At 46.6% G+C, this 13612-nt stretch overlaps 1 protein-coding gene across 1 annotated transcript; it reads right to left on the reverse strand.

Moving 5' to 3' along the window:
* Positions 1-1011: 1011 nt before the first annotated feature.
* LOC105189844 (uncharacterized) lies at positions 1012-5580 on the reverse strand. The gene is made up of 3 exons (XM_025301800.1): positions 5404-5580; positions 4665-4769; positions 1012-1751 (listed from the first exon to the last, which is right to left on the reverse strand). The coding sequence occupies exons 1-3, from the start codon at positions 5413-5415 to the stop codon at positions 1545-1547; spliced, it is 324 nt and encodes a 107-aa protein (XP_025157585.1). The 5' UTR covers positions 5416-5580; the 3' UTR covers positions 1012-1544.
* Positions 5581-13612: the final 8032 nt, after the last annotated feature.

Raw genomic sequence — 13612 nt, forward strand, 5'->3', positions numbered from 1 at the left:
TTCCTATGTGAAGTATGACCGTTGCTATCCATTTGAACGCGCGGCATTTGAGGTGCAGCGACCGCTGCAAGGAGAACACTACGTGGGAATCTGACACGTCCAATCGAATTCCCTCCGGTAGGCTCGCACACAGTCCTACCCTTTCAGGTCGATCGGCAGTGCGACAGAATGATATCCATTCGCTGCGACTAATTTATGCCTGCTAATAAATGGCCGCTATATGCCTGGTCGCTCGGCGGGCTGCAGAATTTTCATTTTTTCTTTCCGTCTCTTTTTTCCTCCTCTTTCTTCTTCTCCGCTCGATCGCAATCCCCTTTACAAAATGACCCAGTTCACGGGGTGAACGTGAGGGAAACTTTCACGGAGATACTCAAATGCAACCTCGCGCACGTAACAGCTGTAAACACGTGTGTTTGTTACACACGACTGATCCCGCGGAGACTCCGCGAGAATGCGGCTCGTCCGGAAAAAGCCCGGCAGGAAATGTCGCTGGATAGAACGGCAGAAAACGGTAGAGCGTAATGTCCTTTCGGAAAAGGCGTTGCGGCAATTTGTTTTTGCGCGGCGCTCTACGGGGGCGGAGCCGGGTGTATCGCGTAATATCGATTTTTCGCAACTTTGTTTGTTCCAATCGAGCGAACACGCGGCGACGGTGACGCGTTACCGTCGTACGTGGGCCGCTTGATGAAGGGGACGGAGGGAGAAGAGGGCTAAGGGGACGGAAAAGGGGGCTCGTCGAATGAAACGCCTGCGAACTAGTCTAGTTTTATCACAAGACGTAAAAGTCAACTTTTATTAGAAAATAAATAAATTGCACCGCGGACAAAGAAGAAAAAGAATAGAGAATGGGAGGGGGGCGGGGTAAAGAAAGACAGAAGGAACTGGGGTCCGAATAAGCGGGCGAAGAGGGGGGGGACGAAGAACGCTTCCGAGGGCTTTCCGAGAGTAGACCGACGATGAGGCAAGAGTCTTCGTGGTCGGGCCAACGAATGGAAAGGGGGCGGGGGTGGGTCAAGAAGTAAAAACGCTCTGTCTGATGTTGTCTGATGACATCTTCTTCAAGTATCACACGCCGCACGGAAATTTTTCGCTGTCGCTGACAGGTGGTGGTGGTGGTGGTGATGAACGCAAGGGTGGTCAGGGAGAATAGTTGTCGCGTGATAGATTGCCGCCGGATGTTGTCTTTCGTGTCTGTGTGTGTTTGTGATTGCGTGTCATATGTAGCGCTAAGGTAAACGAGAGAAGTTGCGGACGACTGCTGTTTTCTTGAGTCGGGCTGCCTGGTCTGCGGTCCGCGGGTGGTCCAAGACGCGCGTCCATCCTGAGACGGTCGAATCACGGGGGCGAGCAGTAGGGGGCGGGAGCCGCTGCCGCTGGTGCTGCTGCTGCCGCCGTGGCCGCTGACGTCGCGGGCCGTCACCGAGTCGTCGGCGTCCTGACGATGGTCTCCGTGGATGTCGAGACCTCGGGACGGCGGTCGCGCGCTCTGGACCACTCTGGACCGGCGGTTACGTTCGGCGGGTGAAGTCTCGCGCGCCCGGACCTTACCAGCCGTGGCCGTGGGTCTTGACGACGGAGATGGCTGGCTCAGGCGCCTGTACGTAGTGCTCGACGCCGACCAGATGCGGATGGCCGACATGACCGCCGCTGTAATGTATTCTGGTCACATGATCGTTGCCCTTGTAAGAGATCGGTGCTGGGTGCGGTGCCGGGATCGCCGGGGTCTGCTGGATCTGGGCCACGTGGTAGGTCTGCGGCAAAAAGGGATAGTCGTTAGCTGCTTGCTGTCCATCTGCGGGTAGCTCAAGGATTCAGCTTCCCGCGGTCTCTCTGTCTACCGCCTCGCGATTGCGAGTGATAATCGCCTAAAGGAATTGAGCAGGAATTAGCAGCTCTTAATGGCTCCGTCGGTAACGCTTAATAGTCCACACGAGTACGTACTGTCCTGTGCGGGTGTATTCCTCCCATCGACGTTAACCCACCGCGTAGCGAACAACGAAATAATTGATCAATTGATCAAGGAGATTGGATAAGACAAAGCCGGATGAATCGAAATTAATCCGATCGCGATCGCGATTACTTCAATCGCAACTAATAAGTAACCATTTCATCGCTTCACGATCCCTCGGCATAAATCAAATACTTCAGTTGCATCGTCATCGAAATCAGCTAATCACTGCAAACTTCACCACAGGAAGTCCCTATGAAACTGGCAACTTTGTTGAAACTCCCAACAACGTCGTTACCATCCTCTCGCGTGAGCGATCATGGAATGGCCGGCTCTAATGAGCCATTAGAGCTCCAAGGCGCTACCGTAGCAGCGTTGCACGGTAGCGGAAATGAGCGGCGTAACGATAATTCGGAAAACGCTTAGGAAATTCTAATGAGCGCTGCCTACGATGGGGCGGGCGTTCGCAGCACGAACAAGCCGAGCGAGCCCGCGGTGATTTCGGCCGAGGGAGCCGAGGCTTTTGCCACAGCGCGGCCTTTATGGGCCCGATTAAGCAGGAAATCCAATTAGCTAACTGTCGGACACCACGTCCGCCGGCACGTAAGCACCGGCAGACACGTAACCGCCGATCGGATCTTGGCGCAACGTAACATTAGAAATCGGCCGGTCGTTAGAACGACAGAACGGGCCGCAATCAGCGGCCGAACGATCGGCGTTTACTCGGCCACGCGTTCCCCTCTCCCCCCCCCCCGCCCCGCCGCCTGCCCGCCCGAGTGACCGCCATCTCTCTAAATCCGCGATTTGCCGAGCAAACGTACGCGGCGGGAGAGAACGACTCGTTTCTTCCGACGATACTAATTTCCCGGAGTTTTTGCCGTCCTGAAATATTTCGGATTTCTCCGGCGACGTGTATTAATTTCCCGGATTTCCCCTCCCCGCTCCGGCCACGACGATTGGAATGCCGCTCGTTGCTCGCTCCAACGAGCGTTGGAACAGTCGGCGACGATCGGAATGCCTCCCCTTGCTCTTTCGGCCTCTTGATCTTCTTCTTGTCAGAGACTCGAGGTTCAAAGAGATATCGCAGGTGGGACTCGACGAGAGCTTAACGCTCGTGCCTGCGTGGTCTGACTGAACCGACCTGTCCTCCTCATCTTCGCTGTTCTTTTCTCATTACCTTGGCGTACGACACGGGAGCGGCGACCTTGACGTATTTCGGCGCGGGCGCCACCCAAGGCAGGGGTGCGTGCACCACCGGGCTGTGCGCCACTGGAGCCTGCACCAACGCGGCTGGAGCCACCCAAGGCTGAACGATCTGAGTGCGTCAAAAAGTCTCTCAGGTCAGACCGATCGCGCGTCGCCGATGTTGTTAGGCGTTACTTCGTGTTACTGCGTCGCCGAGTACGTTCGAGGCTACTCGGTCGCCAGAGAAGTTGAGAGAGAGAGAGAGAGAGAGAGAGAGAGAGAGAGACACAAATGGACAGATAGATGAAGACGAGTTCAGCCCGCGGTCCATTAGAAGATGAAGAGTCGCGGAGAACGATATGCAGAGAGGTGAAATGGAGGTCGAGAACAATGCTTCGTTGCGACATGCAGTCGTCGAAGAAAAAGAATATAGAAAGAAGAAGAGAGAAAACTTGACGAGTGGAGTGGATTAGAGAACTTGAAGAGAAGAGTAGAGACAGGTTGACGTTTGCGAGATCGAGATGTGAGATGCGTTAGACGACGTGACGACGTGCTCGATGAACAGCGACGAGAAACTTCGACTTCGCTTCGTAGGATTAATTGGCGAACTGAAAGATTAATTCATGACTTCCTCCCCGAGGATCCTCCTTGACCGACGATTGGCTCGTAAGGAAGAAACGGTGGTGGCGCAGTGTCGTGCAGTTTGTTAAACTGCGGCCAGCCCGAGTAGCTCATGTCTCACTCGGGTGACGAGGAGTTACTATGCGGTTACTTGCGGAAAAAGAACTTAAAGAGTTTAAAAAAACATTAATGACGCAGAAGACATTAATGACAGCTGGATGCAGATGTCCGACGAGAGCGTTGAAATGTTTGCAATTTGATTTATTAATCGTGAAGATCGAGCCGGAGATTATAATAAGTAATCGATAGTTAATTAATTCATGTTGCAGCATTAATAAATAAAATAATTGTTACTGTTGATAACGGATCGATAAAATTAATACATGATGAAAGAATTAGTGGAGAAACGTGTAATAAAGGAAAAAAAAAAAGCATACAAGTAGATGAGAAAATTAATCGAATAAATAAATGAGAGAAGAAATAACTGAGACTGAGCAACGGAGCAATGGTTACGTATGACTTATCGTATGATTAATCAATTTTACAAAAAAAGAACGTACAAGTAGGCGAGAAAATTAATCAAATAAATAAATGAGGCTGGAAATAACTGAGATAAGCGAAGAGCAATGGTTACGTATGACGATTGGTCAATTTTATGAGAATTGTGCGAAGAATGTATGACAATTAACGGACGAAGATAAATGCAGACACCTCGCGTACACATTCGCGCGTCAAAGAAGGAACAACGAAAGATTTCACTTTGGGAAGCGACCGCCGCGAGTTCGCGGGCGAAATGTAAAAGTAAAACATCGCGAACGATCCCGACTTCGTACGTCATACGACTTTCGCGAAATTATACCGTGTGAACCGCGAACATTTCGCCTCGGAGCGGCGAGTGTGAAGTACTTACCTGGGCATGGCCACCGTATCCACCTCCGTATCCACCTCCGTATCCACCACCATGTCCACCGATGTATCCGGCGCTAGCGGCCGCGACAATGGCGAACAAGACAACCTGCAACGATACAACGCCGTGTGTATTGCAACGTGATGACATTTAACATCGCCGCGAGATATTCGGAATCTCGGCGGTCTATCTAATCCGTTGTTACAAAGAGAGAAGGTAACAAATGCAATCGAGCGCACCGCGCGAGATTTCTCTCCTCTTATCAAACAATACCCCGCGGGGCGGGGCGGGGCGGCAGGGAGAGACGCTGAGTATCTCCACATTCAAAAGTGAGTTCAAAATGCATTTGAGCGTGTAAAGAAATCCGACCGGAGCGAATTGAAACTCATATGTATTTCTCGCGTGAAAGCGCCGAGAGAAGCCCCGTGATAATGAAACCTGACAAGCCTTCAATAACCGCGACGACTCGATGCCTCCCGGCAGCCTATCAGCGGAACGTGAAGCTCACGGGCGACTCCCGCGGCTCGTAAGCGCGCGGTGTCTCATTTGTCCCATCGCGTTCGCGCGCGCGCGCGCGGGAAGCTCTGTGGTCTTTCGGTGCAAGAAGCAACGTGAGGACCCTCGGGACCCGCCGTCGCGAGGACGACGACGACGACGACGACGACGTCAGCCGCTAATCTCGTCGCACAGCGGCAGACTCTAACTGCCCGGTTCGTGCCCGGTTACGGTGCGAGAAACTTACGAAGAACTTCATGGTGGACAGTTTTTCTAGTGCGGTACGCGGGAAAACACTACGTATCCGAGGGGCGACGCGGTATGCTTTTATAGCGGTGCCCTGCCCAAGCCTCTGCGCCTCAGGGATGAGGCGGGGGCACGCGCCGCGCTGCGCCGCGCCGTGCCGAGCCGAGCGCGGACCCCTTTCACCAATGGCGGATTGCGACCCTTTCGAGCGTCTCCCTAATCGGGAGCGACTTGGCGGGCCGCCTGCGGGAGCCCCTCGCTTCGGACCCACCGCCGGTGGGACAGGAACCCCGACAGGACGCCCGAGGGATGCCGAGGATCACCACCCTGCCGTGGACCACCGACCGCGGCAACCCCCTTCGCACCCTTCCGACCTCACTCTGCTGCTGCACCCCCTACCCCTTGGTCCCTGCCCCTACTGGCGATCGCCTACGAAATCCGCAACTCGTTAACCCGGTTAACGGTCAGCCGAGAATCAGGTGCGCAGGTCGCGCGAATAAAGAACGGCGGCGCGAGCGCACTAGTTCACGCGTTACGAGCGATCGCCTTCGATATTTTGCAAGATCGCCGTATTTTTCGTTTTGCGGAATTGCGGCGTTTCTCGCGGAATTGCGCACAGGGGAAATGCAATGTGTGTGTGTGTGTGTGTGTGTGTGTGTGTGCGCGCGTGTGTACGTTGTATGCGCGTAAATGTATGTATGTGTGCGTATGTCGTTTGAATGTGGAGCGCTAGCGAGCAGAGGGGGCGTGGGAGAGGGAAAAACGGCGCGGTTAGATCACCGTGCGATTAGATCGATCGATCGGTGCATAATTTGCTACTTCGCCGTGTCTTTCGTTTTGGGGAATTACAGTCTTTCGTAAGATTTCGCGTAAGGTAATAGTTCCATGCACCGCGGGAGGAGAGAAAAAAGAGGCAGAGAGAAAATAGAGAGAGGGAGAGAGAGGGAGAGAGAGAGAGAGAGAGAGAGGAAAGAGAGAAAGAAAATGACTCGAGGTACAGTGCGTTGAATCGCGACCGTGTCAAATGGATTGATGACAATCGCTTCTTGTCCTGTATGCACTGCAGAAAATGACAGTCTTTTTGCCGTTTCACAAACCACGAATCGATTTTTAACGTATGACTTAACGTCAAGCGATAGATAGCTGTCCTCGTTTCGGTGGAATTTCAGAAGAAAAAGATTAGAGATGTGCGAACTATTCGAATTCGAATCGAATCGAATTACATTAGATTCGATTCGATTCGAATCCGAATCCCTATAATTCGAATCCGAATAATTCGAATACGAATCATTTATATTATCGTTTGCGTGCATCAGCTACAAAACGGGCCTGTATGTTTGAACCCTTAACTTGTAATTAACTTAACTTATAATTAATAACTTAATTATAAATTACTTTAATTAATTAAATATATATTTTACTTTAAGATGATATTACAATATCAATATTCCCTTTCATATTAAAAATTTCCATTATTTGCATGTTTAATAGTCACGTTACATTTTTTAATGATTCAATTCGATTTCATTCGATTCGATTCGAATTCGAGTGAAATTTCATAGATTCGATTCGATTCGAATTTAAAAAATGAGATTCGATTCGATCGGATTCGACATAAAAATTCTTGATTCGCACATCTCTAAAAAAGATTGTGAAGAAGAGGAAAAGAAAAAAATCAAAGTCGAAAGGAGATGAAAAGAAAGAAAGAAGATAAAAAGAATGAAAGGAGGGAGGACAAAGAAAAGGAAAATGCAGAAAAGAAAAAAACTAGAAAAGAGAAAAAATAGAAAGAAGGAAAGGGAGAAAAGAAAAAAGAAAGGAAAAAATAGAAGGAAGGACAGCAGAGAAAAGAAACATGCTAAAATGGAAAGGGAAAAAGGGAAAGAGATCCAGAGATAAGAAAAATACAAACAAAGAAGGGGAAAAGAGTATTTATGTAGATGAACTTTCATAAATTTTTACACCAGAAAAAAATTGAAATGAAAATTAAGAGGAAATGGCGTATTTTCGGAGGCAAACTTTGCCTCCGCGGCGTTTCTCGAAAGGCCCGAGCATCGGAAGTGCGTCCGCAGGATAACGCGATAACGCATCGGCCGATGGCCCGAGTTATTCGGATTATTGCATTGCCGCGGTTTCGCAGATGTCTTGCGCAAGTTGCAAAAAACGACCGAGCGATTTTCTCTCTGCCCCCCTCACTCCGTGCGCTCCATTTTTCCCTTTCCGCGCTGCGTTACATCCTAATCAGCCGCTCTATCAGCGTGCACGCCCAATTACACCTGGCAAGGCACGAACGCACGAACGCACAGGCCGCTCGCGAAAACACGCTTTGCTCAGCGCGTGTTATGCGCTACGTCGGCGTAGGCGCGTTCGATCCTGCCCGCGATCGGATCCATCGCACGAATCGACGATACTTATTAGAGCGATCGCGAATATAACACGGCGTCATTTGTTCGAGTCGAGCTGGCCGTTCGCACGATCAATCTCTAACGGCGCAACTGCCCGCCGATGAAACAGATAGCGTCTGATGTTACTCAAAACGCAGTGGACTGTGAACACTACGGACTTCTGCTTGCCAGAGAATATAACGTTAAGAAAAAGCTCAACAAATCGCAGGAGGTATCGAAAGAGAGAAGTAAACCTTAAAAAAGGAGTTTGATAAAATATGAAAAAATGTCAACATAAAAAATAAATAATAAAATAATAAAAATGTAAAATTACACTCGAAATGTTCCGAATGCTGAAAATATGACATTGTTAGAATTCTATTTAATTCTGCAGGACTAATTATATTTTATCTGTTAATTATTATTTATTTATTTATTTATTTATCCATTTAAGGAAAAAGTATCTCCTTGGCGCAATAAATATGACCGGAGGATAAAAAGTAAAGAAATGATCTACAAATGATCTAAAATGTAAAAGGAGTAGAATTTTTATAAGGAAGAATAAATGGAAAGGGGGAAAAGAAAATAGAGAGAGCTGCAAGTTCAAGTATTCCAATTCAAATGCTTAATGATGAAATTTTGAGAAAGCTGCCAAAGACATATAACAATAATTAATTATGTTGTTAGAATCACTCTTTCAAACTAAATAATTAAATATTTCATTAAATATTCCGTATTTCACTTGCCACAGCAACTGACACTTTTATCGACTTAATTTTGAGTCGATGCGCATTCAAAGTCACCGTAATACAGAACATTTTTACAAACAACCTCAAACGATCCAAGTTTTAATTGGCTAAAATAATGGACAAAGTAATAAACAAAACTAACCGAACTTTATCCGTATAATTTCGTCGATGGATGAAATTAATGATCAGCGTATAATCAATCAAATCAGATCAGCCGATCGAAATACAATCATTATACGTTCTCATGATTTACTCAATTTTAATCTCAATTATATCAATCAACCGAAACTTTTTTATTAATTAATTGCCGCTCGAGAATCGCGGGAAGCAATTGTAGAGTCCCGTTTTAGAATCCTACAACCTGCGATCGGCAGGGAAGAAGGGCGACGGGCTCGAGAAGAATTCATCGTCGGAGCGTTCAGCAACAACAATGGGGAATTCTCTCGCTCACTCGGCCGCCGGTTTTGCCGATTTCGCAATGGCGCACGGGGTTGCCGAGCGCATTTCGCGAGAGGACGTGGGATCCGATGGCGCAACGTCGATCACAACTTCCAGCTCAGGTGGAGAACGCTCGCGAGAGACGAGGACGAGGACTGATCGGTGGATCTGATCCCCCAACTTCTCTCTCCATGCCGACCGCGAGATTCCGCAAAACACGGTGGGAGTCATTTTGCGAGCGCGCTTCGTCGTTCCGCCGATCAGGGCGGCGTCGGTGCGAAAAGCCCGTCCGTTCGTGCTAATCCGTTCATCTAATTATTATATTAATTCGCGCGCTCGGCGCAATGCCACAATCCCTATCTATTAATGATACGTTAATTTCGCAACGGCGCGCAAAACGCGCTGCAACCGCGTTTCTGCGCGTATCGGCCGACTTGGCTCTCCGGCGCGCTCACTGGAAAAGCGTGCGATCCTTTTTTCTGCCATTAACGAGTCATTCGTCTCGCTGGATGTTGCCGCGTGTCGAAAGCCGCTATTATGCCCGAGAGCTTGCCGCACGTACGCATTCCGCCAACAATGGAGCCATTATTGCGCTCCCCCCTAGACTAATTAGATAATACACACCGTAAGATGAGGAACGAGATAGCTTAAACCGGTGTATAATGACAATCCTCCTGCTCCTCCTCCTTCTACTCCTCACCGGCTTCTCGGAGAAATCCCTGAAAGGACGTTCCGAAGAACGTATCTCGTCTCGTTGCAGATGAAGTCCCTCCGATTGCTTTCGCACGCCAATCAGCATCGACGCGTGTTGTAATTAGGTCACTGGTATCTCGTGATCGTACACGCTCCTTATTGGACGTTGACGTAAAGCCATCGCGCTGATAAATTGTCGATCTCACACGTCATTACCTCTCTCGTCTCTGGATGAATAATAAATAATAAATTCGTAACGAGTATCGTTGGAAAATGTTAATTATCGAAATAGATTGCGTGTTAAGGCTGTTCTGCTAATTAACGTAATCGGCAAGCCAGCCTCTAAATGCGCAACGTAGAAACAAATTGCTCGCAGTTTTATAACCGTACGTATCTGTTTGTTTTTTTTTTTTTTTCCGGACATTAAAGCCTGATCTATAATATGCTCTCTGCTTCCTGTTTCTCATTCTCTATCTTTTTCTAGCTTGAGACATAAGGTTCAAGTCAAAGAGAGATAAAGAGAAAGAAGCAAAAGGCAAAGAGCGTACTGAAGATAAGACTCAACGTGAAGCTATCACGGAATCTCACGAGTGTAAATTACTGATTCGACACGCCATTCACTTTTCTTCAAATAATTAATATCGTTAGAAAATTCTAATTATCCGAGTACATTGTGTGCTCTAAAGTTATTCTGTTGGTTAATGTGCACTAATTGGCAAAATTGCCCAAACACGTAGTGCGGGAATAAATTATTGATAGTTCATGCAACCGTACGCATTCGTTTTCTTTTTCTTCTGGATATAAACGTGAAGTTATCGCAGTCATTATTAATTGAACACATCATTCTCGCTTTCTTGAAGAGGTAAAAAATTAATAAAATGCAAGGTTAGGAAACTACAGCTCACTAATTACTTAATTATATAATATATTGAGGCTATTTTTCGCCAGTTAATATACGCTAATCGGCAGAATAGCCTCAATATACAGTGTAAAAGTAGATTACTTAATATTTCATAACTGTGTGTGTTAGCTTTCTTTTGGACATTAATATAAAGTTGTTATAATGACTGCTCATTCGACACAACGTTTCTTGAACAACCGATAAACAATAAATTAATAATGCATATAGTTAGGAAATGTTAATTAATTCATTGCATTATACGTTAAGGCTATTTTGCCGATAATGTATATCGCAAAAATTTTATAACATATTTCTTTTCGGACATTATCATCAAGCTTACTCAATGATTACTACTTGGACACGTTATTCCCTCTTTTTAAATAACCAATAAATAATAAGTCGATAATACATGAATAATAATGTCTGTGTTACAAAATTCTAGCCGATTACATTATTCGATATGTAACCGACATAATCGAGATGTAACACTACGATTGTCTCTTCCCGAGGAATCTTCTCTCTTAAGTCGAAAGACCCGATTTTTTGCAAAGGTCGTTCTTTCCGCTCGCTTCCGTCGAGGCGAAAGAACTCTCATTGTTAGGACGCATTGCGGAATCTAATATTTCGTACTCGCGAACAACGCCGCAATTTTCCTCCTTTTCTCTTGCTCCACCCTTTCCGCCAATTTTCCACCTTCTACCTAAACCAACCGTCGTTTTTACAGTAACGAGGAGGATTTCGCAAGGCAAAGAGACTTGTTTCCCAGACAAATGGGTGTACGTAAATTTTTACCGCAACTTTGTTAGCCGGTATGTAAATGTATCCCATGTACAAAATGATTAAAAAAGGATAGGCTGTCTATATGTATAATTATATTTTTCTCATCAAGACAGTTTCTATAAACATAGCCTAGTTGACATCATTGATGTCGTTTTAAAAAATTAATGTCGAATCAAGATTAAAAAATTAATTTCAATGTTACTTCGATGTTATTGTACGATAATACAATATGTACAAAAATATTTATTTAAATAAATGCCATGTATTCTACATGAATTCATACGTCATACGTTTATCACATAAAATAACTGAATAAAAGTACAAGAGAAATATAAAAAAATTATCACGATTTATTCAAGATAGTATGTTACGTATGTAATATGAAAATCTAAACAGGAAGTAAATAAATCTCTTAAATAAATTTGTTGCTCTTTCAACATAAGGCGAAATTTACATCATTGTATGATGTAAATTTAACGATTCATTCGATATATTTTCTTCATAAAAACAAAAGTACGGGATCCTTTCGTAAATTTTAAAACAAAATTGCTCCTCAATATAAATATAATAATAATAATAAATGTTATTTCAATAAACTCCTCATATTATGCCATGAATTTGAATAAACTGTCCCACAAATAAAAATAAATGCGCAAAGCTTTCATCATCGATTGTCTCTCACGTTGTAACTGCTCGCAAAACGCCTGCACAAACGCATTGAACATTAAAAATCACACCAAACAGACTTCTTCTGCCATTTCCGACGAGAGCGTCGCTATCGTTATATAATATAAACGTCGTCTGTAAAGTAAGAGCGTGAACGGCATAAATGGCATTGGCTTCAAATATCGTCCTAGTTCTTTTGTGAGCCGTATTATGAGGCATATCTCAAGCACAAGCTTCGAGGAAAAAGAGTGTGCACTTTGAAGCAGCTGACACGACAAATTCGTCTCATTTGGAGGTCTTTACCGAACGAATACGCAGTCAACTTAGTGGAAAATATGCCTCGGCAGATGCCAGACAATTATCAATGCCGGTGGTGACCGGATTCATTATTAATGGTATAGCGTTTTTCTTCTCATGGAGTACAACAAATCCATGTACTTAAAAATCATTAAAAATAAATGTTTCTACACATTAACCCGTACACGCTCTTACTTCACAGACTGTAGTGGAAAGTAGCCTCGGAGATGCCAGGCAATTATCAATGCCGGTGGTGACTGGACTCATTATTAATAGCATAGCGTTTTTCTTCTCATGGAGTACAACAAATCCATGTACTTAAAAATCATTAGAAATAAATGTTTCTACACATTAACCCGTACACGCTCTTACTTTACAGACTTGTCATCGCGCGCTCAAAGAGGTGCGCAACAGTAGTGTAACCAACAACGACACTGCCGTTAAAAGTCCCGGGATAGGCCTACGGAGCGTGTCGTTGAAGCATCTCGCCTCTCGGCCGTTCAGTGCGTGACACGAGCGAGGGGAAGGCGCAAGGGCGCGATTTTCGCGAGCGGAACGCCGCATTCCACGAGAAGTGAAGGCTACTCTGCGAAGTGTGCGCGCGTTCCTTCGTCGCCGTCGCCGTCGTCGTCGTCGTCGTCGTCGGCGTCGTTTTTTCAAACGGTCGCCGTAATTACCCGCGACTAAGGCCGCGCCGGTCTCTTTTGCCCGGTAAGAGGGCGATCGGTCGGATTTGCGCAACCCCGAAGCACGAACAACCCCGCCGGTAGCGGCGTTCGTGCGGCCACCGGACGTTGGAACGCGTCGCCGACCGCGAACCCCAGCTCGGCCGCTCGCCCGTTCGCCCGTCCGTTCTCTCGCTCGCGTCAAGAGTCGCGTTGCAAAACCTGGAAAGTTTAACGATTCTCATTATTTTGTAACGCTTCGCTCGCGTTATTCGAATCGGCGGATAGAGAGAGAGAGAGAGAGAGAGAGAGAGAAAGAGAGAGAAAGGGAGAGGGGGGAGGTGGGGAGAGGAGGAGAAGAAGGGGAGAAAGAGGGAAAAACGAACGTGTGTCTGCCGGCGCGGCGTAGAAATATTAATGCAACGCGCGGCAGTGTCCGAGAGGAATTTCGCGGACGGCACGATCTCGTTAGATCTCTCTTAATCCCTGCAGGAAATCCGATAGAGCCACGAGAACGTTAGCAGCCACGAAGTGGTCTCATGTGGCGGCTGGCATTTCGATTTCGAGCGCGGCAGTCGCTCTCGGGCGAATCAGATGGAAATGCTCCGTTGATGTCGGTCGAACTTGGCGAAATTCA

This window comes from Harpegnathos saltator, unplaced genomic scaffold (assembly GCF_003227715.2).
Source record: "Harpegnathos saltator strain DR-91 unplaced genomic scaffold, Hsal_v8.6 scaffold45, whole genome shotgun sequence".
Taxonomy (NCBI): Eukaryota; Metazoa; Arthropoda; class Insecta; order Hymenoptera; family Formicidae; genus Harpegnathos; species Harpegnathos saltator.

Bases quoted from the DNA above. Each gene is read 5' to 3' on its own strand.
- LOC105189844 (XM_025301800.1), bottom strand. The intron at 1,752-4,664 runs GTAAGTACTTCA...TTTTTGCCGCAG, and splicing joins GATACGGTGGCCATGCCCAG to ACCTACCACGTGGCCCAGAT.